Genomic DNA, 15,212 nt, shown 5'->3' with positions numbered 1-15,212 from the left:
GGCTTGACTTATTAGTTCACAGCAGAGATTATATTGCCATCACATGAGCAACAGCCCCAGGGAGGCTGTCCCATGTATCATGAAGAAGAGCAAAACAGTGCATCCCATCAGTCCTGGCACTGGCTCTCTACAGTCTGGGAGGCAAACAGCCATCCCCTAAGGATCTGTAGAAACCAAGGAGAGCCTACCCTCCTAAAGGGAAAGTTAAAGTTCTCTTGAGGCAGAAAGGCCAAGGTTAGGTCCACAGCCTGCTGGCAAATGAAATGAAACTATTGATACACCGCCCAACTGATTTGCAGTACTTTTAGGCAAGTGAAGAATATCTACGTATCTGGAGCAAACAGCTGCCTTAGGTACAGGAATTACTAATGCGTAATGATTCAAGTTAGGAACTGAATAGGGACTGACACATGGTGATTATAGGTAATACAGGAAGCTGTATGCACAGTGCTTTTTACTTTTCAAAGCATTTTACAGTGAATGACAAATTAATGTATAATCTCCATTAAAACAATAAAAAAGTAGATCTTTTTTACCTAGATTGGTCACACAATTTAAATAATTCATTATATTTACAACACCATTATTAGTTATTTTCTCAGGGGGGCTTTAACATTTCTTATAAACCAAAAAATGTATTCTGACTAAAAAAACAAACAAACAAAAGCATGGTATATATATTTTTCAATCCTGATTTTCATTTTTTTTTAGCTTTCGGAGGAAAAATTCCTTTATATCTCTGTACAATTGCTAGTCTTCTAACTGCAAGTATTTAGTCATGGTGAATTCATTTAAATATTGGGATAAATTCTACCATTGGTTGCCACATTTCCTTCAGGGCTCTGCATTTATTTATTTATTAGGTTACCCAAATTGAATGCTTGGTTTAAATAGCTTCAGGGCAAAAATACAATAAAATTGCATTAGTTAAAAATATAACCAGCATCAGCAACATGAAAACATAACAGTAAAGCAGCATGAGCATATACATATAAACACAGTCATCATTTTAACACTCCATTGGGACAAGCCATATTACGAAGATAGATTGTATGCCAAGCCCGGAAGCTTAAGCGACCGGGACTCTGGGGAACCACAGGGGCCAGAACTCTGGTTGGAAAGGTCATCACAAGCTCCTCAGAGAAATGAAGCTCTCCATTCAGGGGAAAATCAACAACTGTTAACAGAAGCAAATTTCATTTGGCAAGAGGTTAGGAGGAAATAAAACTCCACAATCTTTTTTTTCCTGTTTTCTGGCAGAGGACAGCATTTCTAAACATCAACATACACCCAAGGCTAACAGATACTGAAAAATAGGTTGGGGTATTTTTAATTTATGTGAGGGAATTGGATGAGACATGGAAAGGGAAAGAATATAAAAATGTGTGTGCATACATGTGTGAGTGTGTGTGTGTGTGTGTGAGATAGTCTACTTGACTTTAGTATAAACTTTGAGTGTTTGAGCTAATGAAATATATATATATATATGTATATTTACACACACACACACAAACGTATATATATCCTTGTAAATTTAAAGCATCTTGGAATTTTTTTTTCTATTTATTGTCTCAATGCTCCCCAAATGATCTATAAATATTGTATATCTGAGCATTATCAGAATTTAGTGAAAGGTCTTTCTATGATTCCCAGTAGCTTTCAGGCTTAAATCCAAACCATTTAGCAAAGCATGCAGGGCCATTCAAGGTCCAGGCTTTGCCCACCAGTCTAGTTTTCTCTTTCTCCCCTTCTCCATCTCACACTACACAGAATGCTGCTAACAGTACAGATTATCTTTTTTTCCCATTCTACTTCTTCCCCTGCCCCTGCCTGACTCTTAATCATGAACAGAACTCTTTTATTTTCCTCTGTTGTAAAAATCTATGGTACTCTCTCATTTTCATAAAAGACCAAATTCCACCATGACTTTGAAACAGAATAAAATGAAGATTACACTTTTTTGAAAAGAAATAGACTGAACAAAAGTACTTGAAACACAAAAAACAAATATGGTTACATCGTGATTGTTATAATATGAGCTGATTATTTCTTTATTTTCATTCTTACACTCTACATGAGAAAAGACTTGCGAAAAGGAAGAAATGGTACAATGGTAAAGAAAGCAGTCTCTAAAGTTTAATTATGTGGGCTAAATATCATCTCTGCTGCTTATCATCTGTATAAATATAAGCATATTTATTTGTGGGTTTTGTTTCTGTGAAATGAGTTCTCTCAATAAGCTGTTTTGTTTATTTTTAATGAAAATCAAAAGAAACAGATGACTGATCCTTTTTTCACTGGGTTTTAATTCATGCTAATATGATGAATTTGAAGCCCAAGCAAAATCAAATGCCATATAAACTACTATTTACATGCAAGGTGTATAGAATTGGAATTAAAAATAAAAACAGAAAAGTGTGAAATTGGTCTTGGAATTCTCTGTGAGTTAAAAAAAAAAAGCTCTGAATTCCTTCCACAGAGGGAAAAGATATATAGTAATGTAAAATATCATGTAAAATCTGAGATCTTATAAATCTCTAAAGCTTATCCATGAATTCCTGAATATGCAAAAACCAGATAAGAGACCCAATTCTATATAGTTGTTTTATTTTAATCGAATCTTAAAGAAAATTATGGACATTAATAGATGAAGTATAAACAGAAAGAGAGTCCAGGTTTGGGGAAATAATATGACTAGATCCAGAAGGGATACATTAGTGACATGTATGTAAGCTTTATTAAAAAGAATTATTTCATCATTTAGATTTTAATATTTATAATGGTGTTGTATTTCCTTCTTCAGACTATACCCTCATTTTAAACTTGTTATGATCTGGTTGATTGTGGTGTCAGTTAATAGTATACCAATCCATAGAGGTTTAGACATGAGTAGTTTAGGAAGAAGAAAAGAAAAGCTTCAGGGAAACATCACATTTGTATTTAAATTTATAAGATAAATGTTTGTTTAGAATAAGAAAACAAATGAGTAGATTCACTGATGAAGTACGAATAGACAAACCAAACAATACCAGGAAAAGCAAAGAAAATGCAAATGGAATTATTAAAAAAAAATACACCTCAGACAATAGCAGCATACTCTCCCTTTTATCAATGCCACTTTGATTTGTGTAGCTACAATTTATTTCCAGCAGTAAGTAACATTGAGCTAAAAGTCTTAGATTCTACATGTAAAGTCCCCATACTGCTGGATCACAGGCAACCCCTTCTCCCAAAGCAGCAGTTTACCTTTTGCAAGTTTCTTTTTTGAATCAGGTTAATCTATCTAGATTTCTGAGTTTACATAAATTATTTTGAGAATTTCCCATTAGGTCATTGGGTTAATGATCTAACATGACTTTAAAGAACTAGATCTTTGAAACCAAATTCAAAATATGTTTAAAAGAGCCGAAGCATTACTTTGACAATAAGTAGTTAAACATAGAATTCCTTTCATTATTATTGATATTGTTGAGGCAACATAATATCTGAAGAAAGAAAGGATGGGAAGAGGAATAGAAATATACTCTCGGATTTGGTATATACCATTTTATTTTATTTGAGCTAATACAGTGTTTCCTCAATAAGGGTACTTTTAAATGTAAAATATGTTATTTCTTCTCAAAATTTCCTTACATATAACAGTCCTATTTTTTTATTTGGTCAACAAATAGGTTATTTGTTAGGTTATTCCAGAAATAACCTAAACAATAACCTGGAAAGATAAAATACTATAAAGATGAAGAGGAAGAACTTTTTTAAAAGGGCAGAAAAAGAGTTAGCAGTGTAAATAAATCTGAGGGTAAGACTGATCCAAATAAATACATATATGAAAAATGATATGAAAAATGATTCATAATTTTGTCTCTAAATTCTTTTTTTTTAAGATTTTATTTATTTATTTGACAGAGATTACAAGCAGGCAGAGAGGCAGGCAGAGAGGAGGAAGCAGGCTCCCCACTGAGCAGAGAGCCCGATGCGGGGCTCGATTATAGGACTCTGAGGTCATGACCTGAGCCGAAGGCAGTGGCTTAACCCACTGAGCCACCCAGGCGCCCCTTGTCTCTAAATTCTAAGAAACTATTGCAAAGAGAGAAACGTGATAAATTTCAGGATTACTCATGAATATCCATAAGGTGGACTTACAAAGAAAGAATACTAATTTGCACAAGAGAGTAAAATTAGTACTAATATTGAAGCAAAAGTAAAACCAAATTTTCCCTACAGCTTTTCAGAAGTCGATTCAAAAGCAAAAGAAAATGTAGTTTTGCCCTACTGTCTACCTCCCCCAAGGAAAAAAAATCTACTAGGGAAAATACAATGAAAATGTGTATCTTTATCTCTTCATTATAATGGGATATTAATAAGATTAAATTAAATAGGATATTAACTTAATTTAATATTTAATTCAATAGGATCTTAATACACATGATATTTTATTTACATTATATGTACATATATATATGTTAATACATGTAATGTATTATAGCAGTTGTTACCTTGCAAGGATGCTAGCCCAAGAATCTTACTTTTCAAGGAACTGGAAAATCTAGATATTTTTATAGGAAATCTTCAGATTTTTAAGAGGTCAATAGTATGTTTGCCAAATTAAACATACTGAGGGACAGATTCAATATAGGAGCTGCCAGTCTTCAACTCTTATTTTACAGAATATAGAAAAATCAATAGACTGTACCTTCCATTATTAAATATTTGGAATCACTGAGTGACAATTACCTGAAATACAACTTTTATACGTGATTGGCTGAGCTCATACTACAGGTTATAAAATTCAGCTTAGCCAAAGTTTGTATTTTGTTTTCAAGGGAATTTAAGTGTCAGTGAAAGAAAACAGCCATTTCACTGTTGCATGACAGCTGACCTCCTCACCATGGAATCACTTAAGGTCTTGGAACTCCATTTGATTTGTCTCCTTTGTTATTCCTGAATATTGAAATCACCTAAGATTCTCAAATTACATTTAAAAAGACTCCAGGTTTGAAACTTCACAACATCTTGTTTATGAGACCTGTCCCAACATTCTTTACCACTGTAGTAGTTAGACTGTACTGCTAAGTAGTACACTCTGCAAATAACAAATTAAATATGGTGAGAGTTTGCTGTATCACATTCCATATATATCTCTTGAATGTGCACAGACTGCACCATCTTTGTTGATTGTATGTGTGGAAGCAAGTATTTTGTTTAATTATTTTTTGTTTGTTCATTTTAGATTTTATTTGTCAGAGAGAGAGAAACTGGGCACAGGTGGGGGGAATGGCAGAGGGAGAGGGAGAAGCAGACTCCCCACTGAGCAAGGAGCTCAATGTAGGACTCAATTCCATGACCCTGGGATCGTGACCTGAGCTGAAGGCAGAAGTTTAACCAACAGAGCCACCCAGGGATCCCCACAAGAATTTTGTTTAATCATGAAGACTCTATATACCCAAAGTCAGAATGATTTGCATGACTAGAAAGTTAGAAAAAGCCTTTTTTTTTGGAAGGAAGCCATCCTAAACTCAATGCCTTCACTGTAAGTTGGGTGTGATGAGTAGAAGTACTCTTTGCAGTTGTTACTTTTAAACATTAGTCCTATAAGAGAGAGAATCTTAAGTAGGCTCTACACCCAGACCAATGCCAGGATCAATCTCCTAACTCTGAGATTAATGATCTGAATCAAAATCAAGAGTCAGATGCTCAACTGACTGAACCACTCTGGCACTCATAATCTCCATAGTTTTACCCTTTCCAGAATGTCATAGTTGGAGTCATATCTTACATAGTGGTATCTTATTTAGTCTTATCTTACATAGCCTTTGCAGATTTCTTTCTTTCAGTTAGTAATTTGCATTTACTGTTCTTCCATGTCTCTTGATGGATTGATAGTGCATTTATTTTAGCACTATATGATAATCCATTGTTTGGATGTACCAGAGTTTATTTATCCATTCCCTACAGAAGAATATCTTGATTGCTTCTAAATTTTAGTATGAATAAAGGTATTATAAACAATAAAAAAATTAGTCCTGTAGATTTTCTGTGAATTGGAACAGGTATTTTCTATCCAATGAACTTCTTTATTCCTACTTCAGTAAGACTCATGTTACTTATTTTTGTTGCTGTTGTTACTGCTCTAGAAACACTTAAGAAGTAGAAGTAAGTCTACTTTGTGCATCTTCATGATTCTGTATCACCTGACAGTTTTTGAAAGTTTTTAAATTGAGAAAAATTCAAGAAATGAATATTAATATCATAGAAAATAACAGGAAAATAACAAAATTTTGTAGTTAAAATAATTATTTACAGATATGCAATTCATTCCTCACAACAACCCTGTAGATTCTTTGCTTTCTAGGTAAACACACAGAGATCTAAAAAGATTAAGTAACTGCCTTGGTGATATAAAAGATATTGTTAGCTTTGATCTCAAGTAAATTTAATCATAACTTATAACCACATGATTCCTACCAAACCAGCTTTAAGTGGTGGGTAATGCACCTGAAACTATTACAAATTGGTCATAATGAGATTAATTGCTATTATAGATGCAATGTAGAAAAATTGTTGAATAAAGCTGTATGAAATACTCAACAAGTTTATTAGATTAAAACTTCTATTTAGAAAAATAATAATAAAATCTATTTTACAACAGAATTTGGAGATACTGGTTAATATGACATTTCATAATATTAGATATTAATAAAAATTTAAAATACTGTTAATGATAGCCATATTCAGTTGTTGTGCTGTAAAGCATCCATATCCCCAATATTTATGTTCCCTTATTCTTGCCTATGTGAGAATTTAACCTGTAGAACTTAACCTATATATTTTGAGGTTTGAGGAATACTATTAATTCAAACTCTATGAATTATTAATAAGTTGAAATTGAATGTGTAGTACCTCATTAAAATCTTATGTCCTAAAGAATTTGCTTATTATCTGGAGTTTTTTGTTTGTTCTTTTTCAAAAATTTGGACATTGTTCTTCAAAGATATTGTTAACCAGAAAGCACTTATGATTTTTTGGTTATTTACCTTTTACTAGTCTGAAAGAATTTGCCTAAAGGAAGGTAAAAAGACCAACCAAAGTCTAAACATTTAGTGTAGAATGAATGTGAAATCTCTTTTATATGCCATGGCAAAAAGCCCTTTAAAGATCTCATTCTTGAGTTTCTAATACAAATCACAACAGAGTATCTACATATCTTCCTTTTTCCTAATGTATGTGGCACTTTCAGGAATTCTGTGGGAGGGAAGAAACATCTTTTCTTCTAATCATTAACATTTCTAAAATGAATTTGCAAATATCAGATGGTATTATAGCTATTAAACAACTAAAGTGAAAATATATTCTCTCTGGCAGCATACTAATGCCTGAAAAGAAAAAGAACATGAAAAAAATTATCGTCAAGTAAAATAATAATTTCTCTCTTATCCTTCCCCCTCTGCCTCTTCCACCCTCATTTCAATTTAAGAGATTCGTTCTCCTGCTGGTTGTAACGGGAATGAATTTCAGTGCCATCCTGATGGAAATTGCATTCCTGATCTGTGGCGCTGTGATGGGGAAAAAGATTGTGAAGATGGTAGCGATGAAAAAGGCTGCAATGGGACATTACGACTGTGTGATCATAAAACCAAGTTTTCCTGTCGGAGTACAGGTACGTTGGTTCAGCTTCTACCTTGGGCTTCCTAGAGCTATAATCCTTTGACCCAATTTCAGTGTATATTTTACCTGCATAAAAAGGGTTCTCATGTTTCTAGTATGTTTGTTTACATTATATGTGTGATAATAATATGAGCTGATACTTACAGAGAACTATCTATGGGCCCAACACAGCTCTAAGGAATGTTTTTGCCATGAACTCATTTCATCATCCTAACTCACAGTGAAAAAAACTGAAGCCCAGAAGAGTTTTTAACATGCTCAAGTTAAAAAAAGTCAAAAGAGACACATAGCAGAATTGGGATTTGAAACCATGTAATCCAGATTCAGAGTCTGGAATTTCAGACTTCTGAAAGAGATAATTGTGCTTAATACACAGACAACATTCCTCTTTCCACAGATAAACCCTCACCCTAAAATTTCATGAAGATGAATATGAAGATGAATGGAATGAAAAGGCAGAATTATATACATTTATTTTCGAGTACAGTAGATTCCTAAATTTAATCATGCTGTTGCTAGATTTCATTAAGATAAAGGTGATGACTATCATTCAAACCTTTGAATTGTTTTGAAAGTCACGAGGTTTCTATTTTTTATGATGTTATTCTATTATTATGTCTGGTCCATTTTGTTTTTCTACATAGAGTAGGTTCTATCTGACATAATAAACCAACTTATTTATTTTTCTCTCAATACCACGTGATGAGTTGAAGTTTAGAGAAAAAATATATTACAATAGCTATAATAGTATGATTTTTGAAATGGATTATATCATTCACCAAATAATCCAATGGAAACAATCCCTATAGATTTCAGGATATATTATGGAATCATCTCTGGGATGCAGTGAAATTGCTTTTTGAATTGCCTAATATCTGGTGATTCATTTTGCTCCTTATTAAGTATTTCAACCAAAACACAGAAATGAAAAGTTATCACAGCTATGATTAAGCAAACACACTAGAAACCACATGGCCCATGGGCATCTAAAGATAAAAAAAGAAATTGTGTTTCTTTATCTGGACACACTTCCTGGTTACAATTAAGCATTTGACTAAGAAATAAAGGATAAATATAAGCTAACATAGGCATAGAGAAATAAACACTCCTGAGGATCATTCTTTATGTTTTCAAAATGGTTACTTTTGCAACAATAGTTTTCACAATTATGTGACTCTTTTCAATCGTTACATTAAGTGTCTTGGTTTTGGGGTTATTGATTTAAAAATGTGACTTTAAATTTAGAAATTATTAAATTATTATTAAATTATTAAATTATTATTAAATTATTAAATTTCTAAATTATTAAATTTAGAAATTATCTTTGGAACATATACTGATTAAACTTTAATAGATAATAATATGATAAATAATAATGAAGGGAGGAAAAAAAATTGTCTATACCACATCAGTTTCATTGACTGGGGCCCTTAAAATTAGACAGACAATAGATGGCTTAATTAAAAAAAAAAAAAAAAAAGGAAGAAAAAGCAAGTTTATATATACATGCATCTTACATCAGTGATGAGTAACTCCAGGGGCTGGTTAGAACTTGGGCTTATAGAATCTTAACAATAATAGTAAATTTGTGGGAAGGTGACCAAAAAACAGAAAAGAACTTCATAAGTTTGTAGGGATGGAAAGTTGTATGTAGATTAATATATCTGAGAACTAAAGGAAGATAAGGGCTAGTCAGTAAAATGTGTGCAGCTCCATCTAGGCACTGATTTTTTTTATTTTCTTCATGGCCATAAAATTTCCCTAGAAAAGGATTTATGGAAGTCCTCATTTCTCAAAAGTTTTATGCTTATAGTCATATAAGGGAAGCTATAGGAAGACTTCTTTCTACATCTTTTGAACTTCAAATGCTTTCAGCTCAAAATAATACTTATGTAAAAATAACATATTTGTGGGTGTGTACTTTGACCCCATACACTGGGTATCTTTGGAGAATTGGATTCTGAAAGATAATTTTATGTGTATTGATTGGGATTTGGACTATCCATGTAATAATCACGTGTATGTATCAAGTAATCATCAGGTTAATCAAAACTTAATGTAAAAAATCAGAAGTGAAATAAAATTTGTGTTGCATTATCAAAGGGAAATAGAGTATAACATGATGACTATAGTTGATAATACTGTATTATGCAACTGAAATTTGCTAAAAGAGCAGAATTTACGTGCTCTTACACACACACACAAATAATAAATAAATAAAAATTAAAAATCGGGGCACCTGGGTGGCTCAGTTGGATAAACATCTAGCTGTGACTCAGGTCATGATCTCAGTCAGGGTCCTGGGATCAAGCCTGGCATTGGGCTCCTTGCTCAGCGGGAGGTCTGCTTCTCTATCACCATTTGCCTGCCACTCCCACAGAGTACTCACTCTCATTCTCTGTCAAATAAATAAATAAATAAATGTAAAATGTGAAATGTAACAATCTGATTCTAATTTGATCTATGGCTTCAACATAGTAAACCATAATGTATCAAATATTTGAGGAGTCATAACTCATAATTATATATGCATATTTATGAATATTTCAGGTATTAAAGGGAACCTTAAATATAAATATTAAATATAAATATAAATATCTATGATGTTTTTGATATTTTAAAATTTACTTAAATTATTAGCCTAAAAGCTTAAAAACCTTTAAACTACTCAAGAGGCTAAATTCAGTGTTCATTTTTATTTTCTGAAGACTTCCAAATGCTAGCTTAAACATTTAAAAATTTTCAGGGTAATCAGTTCGTATTAGGTGGTCACAATGGCTTTTCCTTTATACGTAAATTGCTATCTATCAGAGTAAAAGTGTAGGCACATTAATAAGTTAATTTATTCCTGCAAAGAATAGAATGTGACCTAAATTAAAACTATAATACAATAATTAATATTTAGTAGCTAATTAATTAATCAATTAAAATAAAATTTAAGAGCTTCTAATTTCAAAGGACCTATCTTTGACCAAATCGATACTCTCTCATTTGGTCCCTTACTTCCAACCAACAAGATGCAGTTATATTATTAATGAGGAATCAGGCAGGGAAATTTCATGTCTACCTCTCATGGAAAAGAAACTCACAGATACATTCTTCATATTGGACAAAAGAAAATAATATTGATATTATATAATGATGGCAAGATTATGGGGAAAAGAGGCCCTCCACCTGCTGGTAAAAATATAAATTTGGCCCAAACTTTTCATTTCTAGAAATTCATGTAAAGAACAGCAGGAGTATATGAAGGTATCTACAAAAAGATTTTCAGTACAACATTTTGTTTTAAAGGCCCCCAAAGTAGAAATAATTCATTGTCCATGTTTAGGGGAACTACTTAATACTTAAGTGCATTCACACAATGAACTAGTCTAATGTCATTGAAAAGGCATAAGAAAAAATTCATAAAGATGGAATTTTAAATTCACACTTTGAATCCTTTCTCTGCTGTGAAAAACACATAAAGATGGTGAAAAAATATAACAAGAGAAAATGAGAGAGATATAGTCACATTGACCAACAAAATATATCTCTGATGAACTGAAGTCAATGGAATAACAAATGGTGGAGCTGGGTTGAATCTGGATGCCTGATTGGATTAGATTTGGAGATGAGTAGAGATGAACAGGTGTTCAGATTTTAGGTTTAATGGGAAATAAAGCTATCCCACATGAATTTGGGGACTGGAATCAGGCACACTGATGAAAATCAGACACTGGATTGGACTCATTTGCTCTTAAAAAGAGGGGATTAAGAGGGATATGTGTTGCATGGAGCACTGGGTATGGTGCATAAACAATCTTGGAACACTGAAAAAATAAAATTGAGTTAAAAAAAAAAAAAAAGAGGGGAAAAAATTACTGCTGGTTGCTTCCTAGGATGGTTACTTCAATGAAGTAGCGTACCTAGAGAGATTGGATAATGTAGGCATGGCAATCATGTCAAGCCTCTAGCTAGGTTAAGGACTGAAAGTGATAAGACAAATACAGGATGTATTTTTGAACCAAGAGTGAGGGTAGTGATGGAGTGGGCTGAACTAGAAGAAGCAACACCTGACACAGTAATGAGTAAACACATAAAGTCAGGGCAAAAATTGAAAACTCCTATTCAAGATGAGATTGAAGAGAAATTTGTAAAATCCATGAAGATAACCATCTCTAGTAAAACAAGCCATCAAAAATCAGTCATAAAATGAATTTATTCAAGATTAAGTGAAAATGAGATGTTTAAATGACAGATCTAAAAAAAAAAAAAAAAGAAAAGAAATATGTTTGGGATCCTCAAAGATAAAAAATGGAAAAAATGGAAAAGAATAACCCTAAATTGAACAAGAATATATATGGAGATATATCTATATCTATATATATGTAGATATATAGATATATCTACATATCCATATATATCTATGTAGATATATATGGAGCTATATCTATATATATATCCATATATATCTAGATATAGATATATATCTATATAGATATATATGGATATATATATAGATATAGCTACATATCCATATATATCTATATAGATATAGATATAGATATATCTCCATATATATTCTTGTTCAATTTAGGGATATTCTTTTCCATTTTTTCCATTTTTTATCTATGGATATATATATGCATATATATTCTTGTTCAATTTAGGGATATTCATATATAGATATAGATATAGATATAAGCAGAAAAATTATAATAGAAAATGGTGTAAAAATGATAAATATTAGACTTGAGAATGAAGTACACCAACATGGAACTTTAAATAAACTCTAGGCTGGACACAGAGAAAACAAACTTGAAAATAATAATATACAGTTTATTCAGAGACATCATGGAAAAATAGAAGAGAAATAAAAAAGAAAGAGCAGTTAAGATCTATGTTGTAAGGCTACAGCAGATACTTCAAGAAATTCCATGAGGGAATATAGGTATTAACAGAAAGAAACACAGAACACACACACACACACACACACACACACACACACACACATACACAGGATAACTAAGTGGCTGAAAAAGCTAAGATTTCCCTAAATTGAAGAACTTGATTCCTCAAAAATAAGTAAATTAATTCTTTTATTAAAGTAGTGTATCACATTGATTGATTTGCGAATGTTGAACCAACCTTGCAGCCGAGGAATAAATCCCACTTAGTTGGGGTAAATAATCCTTTTCATGTACTGTTGGATCCTATTGGCTAGTATTTTGGTGAGAATTTTTGAGTCCATATTCAGCAGGATATTGGTCTGTAGTTCTCCTTTTTATGGGGTCTTTGTCTGGTTTTGGAATCAAGGGATTGCTGGCATCATAAAATGACTTTGGAAGTTTTCCTTCCATTTGTATTTTTTGGAAAATTTTCAGAAGAATAGGTATTAATTCTTCCTTAAATGTTTAGTAGAATTTCCCTGAAAAGCCATCTGACCCTGGGCTCTTCTTTCTTAGGAGATTTTTTTGATTACTGCTTCAATTCCCTTGCTAGTTATGGGTCTGTTCTAGTTCTCCATTTATTCCTGGTTCAGTATTGTAGTTTATACATCTCTAGGAATGCATCCATTTCTTCCAGATTGTCTAATTTGTTGGCATATAGTTACTCATAATATATTCTTATAATTGTTGATATCTTTTATATGATACTCTCAGTAGATGCAAAAAAAGCATTTGACAAAGTACAACATTCTTTCTCAATTAAATTCTTCACAGTATAGGTATAGAGGGTATATACCTCAATATCATAAAAGCCATCTATGAAAAACCCACAGTGAGTATCATTCTCAATGTGGAAAAATGGAGAGGGTTTCCCCTAAGATCAGGAATACAGCAGGGATGTCTACTATCACCACTGCTATTCAACATAGTACTAGAAGTCCTAGCCTCAGCAATCAGACAACAAAAAGAAATAAAAGACATCCAATTTGGCAAAGAAGAAGTAAAACTCTCACTCTTTGCAGATGGTATGATACTTTATGTGGAAAACCCAAAAGACTCCATTCCAAAACTGCTAGAACTCATACAGGAATTCAGTAAAGTGTCAGGATATAAAATCAATGCACAGAAATCAGTTGCATTTCTACACACTAACAGCAAGACAGAAGAAAGAGAAATTAAAGAGTCAGTCTCATTTACAATTGCACCCAAAAACCTTAAAAACCTTAAGATACCTAGGAATAAACCTAACCAAAGAGGCAAAGAATCTGTACTCAGAAATCTATAGAATACTCATGAAAGAAATTGACGAAGACACAAAGAAATGGAAAAATGTTCCATGCTCATGGATTGGAAGAACAAATATTGTGAAAATGTCTATGTTACCTAAAGGAATCTACACATTTAATGCAATCCCTATCAAAATACCATCAACTTTTTTCACAGAAATGAGACAAATAATCCTGAAATTCGTATGGAACCAGAAAAGACCCTGAATAACCAGAGGAATGTTAAAAAAGAAAAGCAAAGCTGGTGGTATCACAATTCCACACTTGAAGCTCTACTGTAATAATCAAGATGGTATGGTATTGGCACAAAAACAGACATATAGATCAGTGGGATAGAATAGATAGCCCAGAAAAAGACTCTCAACTCTATGGTCAACTAATCTTTGACTAAGCAAGAAAGAATGTTCATGGAAAAAAAGACAGTCACTTCAAAAAATGGTGTTGGGAAAATTGGACAGCAACAACATGCAGAAGAACAAAACTGGACCATTTCCTTACACTGTGCACAAAAATAGACTCAAAATGGATGAAAGACCTCAATGTGAGACAGGATTCCTTCAAAATCCTTGAGGAGATTACAGGCAGCAACCTCTTTGACCTCATTCCCAACAACTTCTTCCTAGACACATTGCCAAAGGCAAGGGAAGCAAGGGCAAAAGTGAATACTGGAACTTCATCAAGATCAAAAGCTTTTGCACAGTAAAGGAAACTGTAAACAAAACAAAGACAATCGAGAGAATGGGAGAAGATAATTGCAAATGACATATCTGATAAAGGGCTAGTATCCAAAATCTATATAAAGAACTTATCAAAATCAATATCCAATGAACAAATAATCCAATAATAATCTAATAATAATCCAATCAAGAAATGGGCAGAGGACATGAACAGACATTTCTTCAAAGAAGACATCTAGATGGCCAACACACACCTGAAAAAGTACTTAATATCACTTGGCTTCAGGGAAATACAAATCAAAACCACAATGAGATACCACCTCACACCAGTCAGAATGGGTAAAATTAACAAGTCAGGAAATGCCAGATATTAGTGAGGATTGTTGGTGGGAATGCAAGCTGGTGCAGCCACTCTGGAAAACAGTATGGAGGTTCCTCAAAAAGTTTAAAATAAAGCTACCCTATGGCCCAGCAATTGCAGTACTAGGTATTTACCCCAATGATACAAATGTGATTTGAAGGGGCAACTGTAACCCAATGTTCATAGCAAGAATGTCCACAATAGCCAAACCATGGATGTCCGTTGACAGATAAATGGATAAAGACTATGTGGTGTGTATGTGTGTGTGTGTGTGTGAATATATATATCTGTA

General features: G+C 32.8%; 1 protein-coding gene across 1 annotated transcript in view; it reads left to right on the top strand.

Annotated features, from left to right (window-relative positions):
- LRP1B (LDL receptor related protein 1B) overlaps nt 1-15,212 on the top strand; it is a 1,620,129-nt gene that overhangs the window by 879,672 nt on the left and 725,245 nt on the right. The window contains exon 21 of the mRNA XM_045066491.1: nt 7,475-7,657. Coding sequence (XP_044922426.1) covers nt 7,475-7,657 — 183 coding nt within the window. The remainder of the gene's footprint in view (nt 1-7,474; nt 7,658-15,212) is intronic.

The sequence above is a fragment of the Mustela putorius genome, unplaced genomic scaffold, assembly GCF_011764305.1.
Source record: "Mustela putorius furo isolate JIRA1106 unplaced genomic scaffold, ASM1176430v1.1 tig00003867_pilon_pilon_pilon, whole genome shotgun sequence".
NCBI classification, from domain to species: Eukaryota; Metazoa; Chordata; class Mammalia; order Carnivora; family Mustelidae; genus Mustela; species Mustela putorius.
Note: the sequence above shows the minus strand (reverse complement) of the source record. Positions and strands in the feature narration are given on the sequence as shown.